Here is an 11,827-nt window from a genome sequence, read left to right as displayed (position 1 = left end):
CAAGATTATTCTTGCTTTTCTGTGTGGACTTTGATCCATTCGGCGAAATAAGAGGTTTTCGCGAAGATTGACATTCCATTGTCGCATTTATCGCCGTATGAGACAACGCCGACCAAAACGAGTTTCTTGTCGCTTTTACGGGTACAGGTCAACGGGCCTCCCGAGTCACCCTTGAAGAGAAGAAAAGATCAGAGAAGATCGGGTTAGATAATGTAATCCTTTTAGTAAAAGCAATGACAAATTAAGATGATAGATCAGAGAGAATTAAATAACAGTTGGTAAGATTAACGTGATAATCAAGATAAGATTTGTTTTGATAAAATAACATTTGAGGAGTATGTACGTATCAGATTCTTCTTAGTACAACTGGCAACATATAACCTGGTACAACCCGTCACATGGTCAGGCCTTCGGCATCTAAACTAGCAAGCTACAACGTCTGCTCGGTAAGGAGGCTGATTTTCGTTGGGTGTTCGTACAACGAAATGCAAAACCTGTCAAAGGATGGATGAATTCAGTATAGTCACTGGTTATTGAACAACTGAGAGTGAGAGCTCCCTAGTTTTGCTTAGATATCTCTCTCTCTAGGAAAAGGAGATTCCGAAATAAATCTCTTCTTTCTTCATTGTGAATTCATAGATTTTGTTCTTGGTTGTTTCTTTCGTAGTTGACAGTCTTAGTGGTGTTGCACAAGCTGTTATTGACGGCGCATTTCGGCACGAATTTTGCTTACAGCCATTATTTTTAACATCTAGCATAAGATAATTTGTCAGTGATGGTCAAACTCGCCTACGAGTTGACAGCCACCATGTATGTATGTATGTATGTATGTATGTATGTATGTATGTATGTATGTATGTATGTATGTATGTATGTATGTATGTATGTATGTATGTATGTATGTATGTAAGTATTCTCATGCATAGTTACATATCTAGACATGCTCATATATATTAAAATGATAAACTTCTGGAAAGTTTAACAGATTTTTAATTTCAGTGATGGATTGGATCTGTAGTCTTCGAATACGCTTTCTCCTTTCTGCCTTTGAGAAGCCTAATTTCTCAAGATTGGTATTTAACCAGTGTGTTACATATCTCAGGGTCCCAATAATTACAGAGATAAACCTGAACTTGTAATCTGGATAGAGTAACTGCAGATTTCTCAATAGTTCAGCATAGTGTTCTCTTTTCCACTGACCTTCAGCTTTATGTTAACATTCGCTGGGCAGATGATTTCTACAACTTTACACGGTTTCTCTTCGCTATCACAAATCATTATATCATGTCTGATGTGCTTACATTTTATTGAGGTCTTCACTGGTACATTCCACCAGTATTTTTTTTCATTATGAGCGGCTATGGCTTCTACTATATTGTGGGTTTTTATTTCTTTGACCTCGGGATTATCCTTCCGACAGATTTCATTATAGAGTGTCCTAGCTACAACATCATGTCTCATCGGTAGATAATACCGTGGTAACACTTTCGAACAGCTGCTCATGATGTGGGTGATATGTTCAGTGTGAACACCTCAAAGTCTGCATCGGTTGTCACATATTATGGCCTTTCCCACATCTTTATCCGTTTTGTGCATCACGTACTTGGTTGATATTTCCTGTTCCTGGATTGCAAATGCATGCCCTTCATAGTGGGAGTTCATAATCTGGCTAATCATCCATGATAAACTGCTTTGATGATCGATATTACTTTCATCATAGAGCTTTCTGTTAACATATCCATGCATAGTCTTCTGCTCATATAGGCTCATCTTAATACTAACAAGCACACAAGATACTAACAAGCACTGATGATACGTTGCGGTAGAGCCGCACGACTTCTTTGGTCATGTATTCTAGGCTATCAGACAAAGAGTGTTCAAGGAATTGCCTTCCAAGTCTTATGGTGTTATCAGCCTCATGTATTCGAACTTGGTCAAGGGATGCACTTCGAGACTTGGTAGTTAAGAGATGTTGCCGAAGGGATACGACATTCAAAGGCATTTTGGATCGACGTTAAGCCTCTGCCGCCTTGTTTTCGTTTTAAGTAGAGGCGGTCTACGTCACTGTTTATGTGAATATTATGTGTGCTTGTTAGTATTTTTCAGGTTTGCACATTAATGGCTCTGATCTCATCAAGCGTCCAATCAAGCAGCCCAAATGTTGGTATGAGTACTGGCACTGCAAACACATTGTGGGCCACTGTATTATTGAATGCAGAGAGTTCTGTATGTATGTATGTATGTATGTATGTATGTATGTATGTATGTATGTATGTATGTATGTATGTATGTATGTATGTATGTATGTATGTATGTATGTATGTGTGTGTGTGTGTGTGTATGTATGTATGTATGTATGTATGTATGTATGTATGTATGTAAGTATGTAAGTATGTATGAATGTATGTATGTATGTATGTATGTATGTAAGTATGTATGAATGTATGTATGTATGTATGTATGTTTGTATGTATGTATGTATGTATGTATGAATGTATGTATGTATGTATGTATGTATGTATGTATGTATGTATGTATGTAGTATGTATGTAAGTATGTAAGTATGTATGAATGTATGTATGTAAGTATGTAAGTATGTATGAATGTAGTATGTATGTATGTATGTATGTATGTATATGTATGTATGAATGTATGTATGTATGTATGTATGTATGTTGTATGTATGTATGTATGTGTATGTATGAATGTATGTATGTATGTATGTATGTAAGTAGTAAGTATGTATGAATGTATGTATGTATGTATGTATGTATGTATGTATGTATGTATGTATGAATGTATGTATGTATGTATGTATGTATGTATGTTTGTATGTATGTATGTATGTATGTATGTATGTATGAATGTATGTATGTATGTATGTATGTATGTAAGTATGTAAGTATGTATGAATGTATGTATGTATGTATGTATGTATGTATGTATGTATGAATGTATGTATGTATGTATGTATGTATGTATGTATGTATGTATGTATGTATGTATGTATGTATGTATGTATGTAAGTATGTATGAATGTATGTATGTATGTATGTATGAATGTATGTATGTATGTATGTATGTATGTAAGTATGTAAGTATGTATGAATGTATGTATGTATGTATGTATGTATGTATGTATGAATGTATGTATGTATGTATGTATGTATGTATGTATGTATGTATGTATGTATGTTTGTATGTATGTATGTATGTATGTATGTATGTATGTATGTATGTATGTAAGTATGTAAGTATGTATGAATGTATGTATGTATGTATGTATGAATGTATGTATGTATGTATGTATGTATGTATGTAAGTATGTAAGTATGTATGAATGTATGTATGTATGTATGTATGAATGTATGTATGTATGTATGTATGTATGTAAGTATGTAAGTATGTATGTATGTATGTATGTATGTATGTATGTATGTATGAATGTATGTATGTATGTATGTATGAATGTATGTATGTATGTATGTATGTATGTTAAGGAACAGACAGTAAAAAACGGATTAGAACAAGGAGGGGAGAAAATATAATTCACTGTCACAGATATATGCTAAAGGAAATAATAACGGGTTCACATGATGCCCCTGTGTATATATATATATACTATTTTTGTTGGCATATAAGATGCATGTATGTGTGGAAACGAGAAAGTTGGCCCATGTTCCGCAGAATAAAACAAAAGATATTCCTTACCTTGCAAGTTGTAGTTCCATTACGTAGTTGGTTACCAGCACATATATGCTGATCCTGGAGGCCGTTGGCTATGGTTGAGCACACTTTCTTCGGTATTATGGGTACCTCACCCTTTAATAGGACAATTGTTGGTGAAGACTCCCCTAAAATACGAGCAGAATGTGTCAGTAAACATACGTTTGTGCGTGCGTGTATTTATGTGTGTGTGATTTTTATGCGTTTGCATGTGCGTATGTGGGCGTATGTACGTACGTATGTATGTATGTTTGTATGTATGTTTATATGTATGTGTTTATGTGTGTATGTATATGAAGATAAACATTGAAAAGCAAAAATGAAGCAAATAAAATCATAACATGAATGAATAAATAAATAAATAAATAAATGAACGACTAAATAAATACATAATAAATAATAAATATAAATAATAAATAAAAAATAAATAATAAAAAATAAATAATAAATAAAAAATAAAAAATAAATAATAAATGAATAATAAATAATAATAAATAATAAATATAAATAATAAATAAATAATAAATAAAAAATAAATAATGAATAATAAATAATAAAAAATAAATAATAAATAATTAAAAAATTAAAAAATAAATAAATAAATAAATAATCCTTTCTGCTTTGTGAACAAAGTCTGGAATTTGGGGAGGAGCAATTCGCTTCCATCGATCCCAGCACTCAGCTGGTCCTTATTTTATCACCCTGAAAGGATGAAAGGCTAAGCCTGCCGCCGCAAAATAAGTTGAATTCAGAACGTAAAGACAGACAAAATGCTTAGCAGCATTTTGCTCGGCCAACTCGCCTTCTTAATAATAATAATAATAATAATAATAATAATAATGGCTTCTGATCTTAACTGATTGGAAGTGTTATCATGTACATTGTTTAGTCTTGGTATAAAAGATGGGCTACAGCAAATATTCTGCTCAACACCACAGATTTGCTTGTCAGTTGTTGACTTTAACCAGTTGAGCATGTCTCTTAGTGGCTGACGATATGTGCATCTCTGATCATGAGCAGAAGGAGTAGTGGGGAGCATCATAGCCATGTGTTGAGAGGGATCTTTGAGGTTTGGATAATCACCTCTGGAAACATGGTGTTTCATTCAACATCCTTAAACAAGCCTCATTCAGGGACCTTTTGAGTGGGATGGGCTACTCGACCTGAAGAAAATTCTAACTGGGCCCCACCTGCAAGGTCATGCGCTGTCTATCTTGAAATAAGATCACCATGTCGCGCACATATGGTTGTGATGCATGTGCCTGGTGTACTCTTATCAGACGGGTAGTCATGATGGGTATATTGGGCTTCGTATATTTTACCCCAGTGTCACTTTGATGGCATGCACTGCTCTCTCACTCAATAATAATAATAATGATGATGATGATGATGATGATGATGATGATGATGATGATGGTACTTTCTACTAAATGCACAAGGCCTGAAATTTAGGGGAGGGGTATAGTCGAAAACATCGACCCCAATACTCAAATACGCAACTGGTACTTATATTATCAACTTTGAAAGAGTGAAAGGTAAAGTCGACCTCGGTGGAATTTGAACTCAGATCGTGAAGTCGGACGAATATAATAATAATGATAATAATAATAATAATAATAATAATAATAATAATAATAATAAATTTTGGCACAGGGCCAGCAGCTTTTGAAGGGAGTGGTAAGTCGATTACATCTACACTAATGGTCAACCAGTACTTGTTCAATCGAACCCAAAATATGAAAGGCAATGTCAATCTCGGAGGAACTTCAAAACGTAAGGACGGACGAAATACCGCAAAGCATTTTGTCCGGTGTGCTAACGATTCTGCTAGCTCGCTGCCCTACTTATATATCATAGTAAACAACAGCAAAAAAAGGACAAATTTTATATGAGATTCACGGCTGAACTATCTTCTACAGCTGTTTCAAAGATGTTTAACAACATAATCAATATACATAGTTAATCAATTTAAATGTGTTGGGTTAACGACAAAGAAAATGGAAGTGAATGGATCAAAAGAAAAGAGAATATTGGGGAGGTATTAATGATGTGGAATGGAGGGATCAACTTCTAAATTTATTCTTTAGGAATGTCAACCTACATGATGTTTTACCCCAACCAGCGATTATGCAGTTCTCTTCGAATTCGTCTCCTTCCACAGCGAGTTGAATTGGTTCCAGACACGCCTCCCGTGGAATTTTCTTGCCAAGTTTAATGACGGCAATGTCGTTGACTAAAAGAACGTAAAAAAAGAAGAATCTGAAAGCATTACGCGACAGGAATAATTTATATATATATATACATACATAATACAAATAAGAAAATGGAGGAACAGATTCATTTCAATCATCAACTTACAGATATTACCAATTCATATTATTTATTAACTACATAAATAGGAACACCTAAATCCAACAAAACAAAACAATATACATCAATATGTAAGATAATAATACCATAAGAATAATACACATAAAATGGATCTTACAGCTGTTTCAGCCTATTGATAAATGTATCTCATTCTGCCTCGGGGTAATAAAGATTTTAGAAATTTCTACTACCAGTGGCCTAGCGTATAGAAAAATTAGTCAATAGACTATATATTATTCATATAAAATAGTGTACATTAAAACTTCGCCTGGTAAATAATAATTTTTTATTTACTAAAATAAGTCAGAAACCATGGTCCAGGAATTAGATGGTAAATGTTTTTAGTTTTCATTCCCTTCGAGAATTTATCCCTGATTAGTGGTTTGGATTTTAACTGCTCTTTCTAGTGTAAAGGATTCCTATGATGGAAGCCTCTTAATGTGTTTTAATGTACACTGTATTTTATATCTATCTATCTATCTATCTATCTATCTATCTATCTATCTATCTATCTATCTATCTATCTATCTATCTATCTGTCTGTCTGTCTGTCTGCTTGTCTGTCTGTCTGTCTGTCTGTCCGTCCATCCGTCTATCTATCTATCTATCTATCTATCTATCTATCTATCTATCTATCTATCTATCTATATACATGGAATGGACAAAATAATGGAAACACCAAGTATCATAATTTTGAAATATCTATAAAACCATCAAAAGCTTGTTTATTTTTGTTTTTTGATTCCTTGTTAGTGTTGCTTAATATGTTTTGCTAAAATTGCTGTTTCTTTTCAGATACCATCAGAAAAAGGTAATTATAATTCATTAAAATGCCGGATCTACCGGCTTTCAAAGAGGTCAAATTGTTGGTGCTCATATGGCAGGCGCTAGCGTAACGAATGCAGTCGAAATATTTGGTGTATCAAGAAGTACTGTCTCGAAAGTAATGACAGACTTTGAGAAAGAGGGAAAAACCTCGTTGAAACAAAACTCCGGAAGAAAACCAAAACTTTCAGATAGGGACCGTCGGACTCTTACGCGAATTATTAGAAAAGATCACAAAAGTACAGCTCCCAAAATTACTGCAGAGCTTAATGATCACCTCGAAAAACCCATTTTTCACAAAAACTGTACACCGGAAGCTTCACAAAGCCGGATTTCACATATATATATAAAAAACTTAGAATGTGTGTCTGTCTGTATGTCTGTATGTGTGCATCACTAAAACTCGAGAACTACCGAACCGATTTCATTCAAATTTTACACATGCCTTACTTAGGGTCCATACAGTATCACTGGCCAACTTCTTGTCTAATGCGAGTACAGGGCAATCTGTTATCTTTTAGACTATTTCAGTATTTCGTGTCAAAAGTGAAACAATAACACCTCTATTGTAATGTAAGATAATACCTTTAGTTTTGGTAGTGTAACTATTAATACTTTCACTATGTATATAATATATACATAGTGAAACTATTAATGCTGAAACTATTACCTCACATGTATACAAGCATATATATATATATAAATTAGAAAAAAACACCTTTTATCAATTCAACAATGATCCCTGCTGTACTCTTTCTCCCACTCTTTCTTCTGTTGGCCTGCTCGCTTAGCCAGCAGGTTGGCGTCATTCGAAGGCTAAAACAATGCGAACGCATTGTGACCAGCGATGTATAACTACATCTGATGGACTGGTCGGAAAAAATATATTTGTTTTAAATGATTTAATTAATTGTATTTTATTTTCTAGTAATGATATTTTATAGTTTATTATTCGTTTCTTATATATGTTAAAATTTTATTTTTATAGATATAAGAAATATTTATACCTCTTTATTCTATTTTTATTTGTATAAGAATATATTTGTTAAGATATTTCGTATTTTACAAGATTATATACGTATATTTATTAATTTATTTAATTATTTGATTGTTTTTATCTTTAACCTGACGAGTGACTATATTTATATTGAACTGATTTTACTGTTATCATTTCTTAAATATAGGCACGAAGCATGTGTAGTTATTCTACCAGATATATACGTTTTACTTATTCTTTTTCACATTACTTAATCATTAGTATATGTTTTTATCTTATATTTAATTTTTCTCTAAGATGTAATTTTTTCTAAATGGTATAATTTAATTTTTCTTTGTGTGTGTGTATATATATATATATATATATATATATATATATATATATATATATATATATATTATATATATATAATATATATATATATATATATTTATACACACACATTGGCAGAGATACCAGGTGTTGCTCAAGATTAAAATAGCATATTTTTTTATTGTTTTACTTGATTCGGTGATGTGACTGCAGCCATGCTGGAGCAGCGTCTTTAGTTTAAGAAACTGACCCCAGGATTTATTCTTTATAAACCTAGAACTTATTCTAACGGTTTCTTTTTCCAAACGGCTAAGTTACGGGGACATAAACACAGCAACAGCGGTTGTCAACAGCGGATGGGGGTACAAACGCAGACACAGACACACACACAAACACACACGCACAAATATATATACATATATATACATATATACATATATATATATATAGATATATATATAGATATACATACATATATACATACATATATATATTATATATATGTATACATATAAATCTACATATATACATCTATACATATACATCTATACAAATACATATATATACATCTATATACATACATATATATATACACACATAAATATACACATATATACATACACATATATCTATACATATAATATAGATATATATACATATATATACATATGTACATATATATATGCATACATACATACATATCTATCTATCTATCTATCTATCTATCTATCTATCTATCTATCTATCTATCTATCTATCTATCTATCTATCTATCTATCTATCTATCTATCTATCAGGCGTGGCTGTGTGGTAACAGTTTGCTTCCCAACCACACGGTTTCAGGTTCAGTCCCACTAAGTGGCACCTTGGGCGAATGTCTTCTACTATAGCCTCAGGCCAACCAAAGCCTTGTGAATGGATTTGGAAGACGGAAACTGAAAGAATCCCATCGTATATATATATACGTATCTATGTGTGGATCTTTTTGTCTGTGTTGATGTGTTTTCGTGCTTGTAACTTAGCATTTTGTCAAAAGAGATGCGATACAATGAGTAACAGGCTTAACAAGAAATAAGTACAGGTGTCGTCGGTTTATTGGAACAATAAAAAAATTGTTCAAAGCGATGATGCAGCATGGCCACAGTCTACTGACTGAAACAGGTAAAAGATAGAATACATACACACACAAAATACACACATATACAAACATATATGTCACCATATTTCCTTCCATATCGGCTAACTCTATTGACCGTAAATTAATATTTTCGGATTGTTACCTGGCATTCCATTGTATTCCTCGCGGGAAACCGATTGGTAAGACCAATCGTGATGGATATATATATATACTACATTTCAGATTTATATATATATATATATAGACTAGGTTAAGGTGACCCGCACTACGCGCGGGTGAGGGTGTGGTTGTTACTTTCTGTTGCTCCCTTTCTGTTTCTTATCGCCACATTCTCCCTCTTAGTTTCTCTCTCCTTTCTCTCTCACTTTCCCACTCTCTTACTCTTCTTTTTTCTCGGACTCTCCCTCGCTTCCTCTTACTCTCTATCTTTCTCTATCTATCTCTCTCCCATTTATAAAGAACAACAGATCTTGAGTAAGTTGAGAAAGAAAGTAGTTTGAAAAATCAATCATAAACATCAGGCAGTGACAACGGAAAGGTCTGCTTTAAGATGGACTGCAAAACACTAACATTTAAAAGGGACAGACGAACTTGCGAGCGGAATAAAAATAAAAAAGTATTGGAAACCAAAGTTTGAAGGGATATAACCTGAGGATAGTAGACTCACCATGGCTGGCATTCAAAACTTTTTAACGACGGACAGCAACGTACTGGCAGTTTAACGGTTGGCGCAAAATTTTGAACTTGATGTAAAGGAAAATTCCAAAACACCAAGTTTTTAAGTGATTCTTTCTCACGGCAGTAGACTCACCATGGCAGGCATTCAAAACTTATTTATGACGGACGGTAACACATTGACGATTTAAAGGCTGGCACAAATTTTTTAACTTGATGTAACAGAGAATTCCTAAACACCCACTCCTGTAGATTTTAATCCCCTTCCAGCCCCATTTAGATCCCTTTTCACATAAAAATCCAATTTGTATCAACGTAATATTTCACCGTTCTAAAACACCTGAGGCGGGAATATTTAAACTTTGCGGCTGTCAACGCTTTCTCTCTATAGATACAGACAAACGTACAGTGAGAGAGGTGGTGGAAGAAAGAGTGACAGAGAGAAGCTGTCAAGCGTCGTTATAGAGAGAAAGTGGAGGGAAGGAAGGAAAGAGAGAGATCAAGGAAGGCAGGGTGATATCTGAAAGGGAGAAACGACAAACACTTGTCAAAGTCTGGGTTTTGTTGTCCTAGTAACCACAGCTTCTGAGATAGGGGTTTCTAACCTAGTTCAGTCGCTTCCTCGCCTCTTTTTACATGTCCTTTTAAATTTTGGAGCCAATCCGACCCCATCTAGTGCCCTTTAACCCGTTCCAATCGTAAAATGAGACAAACAATTTTTTTTGCATTTCAGCTTTATAGATATTGATATATACGCAGCGTCCCGCACATGCTTTCTGATCGATCATTTTCATGGAAATAGTGCAGCGGTAATCTTCCAGTTACTGAACAACGACAACATCGTACTCAATTGTCCAATTCACCTCACAGTGGGATCGATCTCGTAACTAGTTAACCATCTATTAAGGGCATTTGTTGACTTGTTAACCACGCATCAACTATACGTCCCAACCTGCGCTCGCGTTTCCCAATATGCAATAACAAGGTTTCAATACTTACGGACTGTGACGTCATTCTTTTCGTACCCTGAGTGAGCAAAAAAGGACTTTGCAATGTATCTGTGCAACATATAATATTTGTGTTCGGAGCCGAACATGACTGTGACGTGGGTTATATTTCCTGCCCTGCAACAGAGACGAAAGTACAAACGTGTGTGTGTGTGTGTGAGTATATATATCTCTCTATATATAAAACTGAGAATGTGTGTGTGTGTGTGTCTGTCTGTCTGTGTGTTTCCAAAAAACTTGAGAACTACACAACCAATTTCATTCAAATTTTACACATGCCTTACTTAGGGTCCATGTAGTTTCATGGGCAAAAAAATGTTCAACTTCTTGCCTAGAGCGAGCCCATAGTAATATCATATCTTTTCCACTATTTCAGTATTACGTGTTAAAAGTGAAACAAAAACATTTCTCTATTTTATGTCAGATACTTTCACTTTAACAATAAAAATAATAATAACAATCGAATTATATGTAGTAAGTAATAATTAAAATCAAACTAAAGTATAATATAATCGTAACATAACAAAAGTAAAAATTGGTATAAAATTGCATCAATGACTTGAACTTGAATAAGTGGTTTCACATGAATGGGAATAAATTAAAAATAAAATTAGTGTGCAGAAATGGAATAGTCCAGGTGGATAATAAAAAATTAAATTAAAGAAAAGACTATTGTCTATAAAGTATACAATGTAGAGAAAAAAGAAGAGCTAACAATTCCAGTCTGTTATATATTTTGAGTATTGTTATCAGTAGCGATATCAAGATATAACTTTG

General features: G+C 33.6%; 1 protein-coding gene across 1 annotated transcript in view; it reads right to left on the bottom strand.

Annotated features, from left to right (window-relative positions):
* Positions 1 to 11,191, bottom strand: part of LOC115225822 (transmembrane protease serine 12) — an 11,299-nt gene extending 108 nt beyond the window's left edge. Inside the window, exons 1-4 of the mRNA XM_029796792.2 lie at positions 11,043 to 11,191; positions 5,828 to 5,959; positions 3,712 to 3,854; positions 1 to 170 (exon numbers count right to left, since the gene is read on the bottom strand). The exon at positions 1 to 170 is cut by the window's left edge and continues 108 nt beyond it. Of these exons, the coding sequence (XP_029652652.2) occupies positions 6 to 170; positions 3,712 to 3,854; positions 5,828 to 5,959; positions 11,043 to 11,139 (537 nt within the window). The 5' untranslated portion in view covers positions 11,140 to 11,191 and the 3' untranslated portion in view covers positions 1 to 5. The remainder of the gene's footprint in view (positions 171 to 3,711; positions 3,855 to 5,827; positions 5,960 to 11,042) is intronic.
* Positions 11,192 to 11,827: the final 636 nt, after the last annotated feature.

This window comes from Octopus sinensis, linkage group LG28 (genome assembly GCF_006345805.1).
Source record: "Octopus sinensis linkage group LG28, ASM634580v1, whole genome shotgun sequence".
In the NCBI taxonomy this organism is placed as follows: Eukaryota; Metazoa; Mollusca; class Cephalopoda; order Octopoda; family Octopodidae; genus Octopus; species Octopus sinensis.
This window is presented reverse-complemented; position numbering and strand designations above follow the sequence as displayed.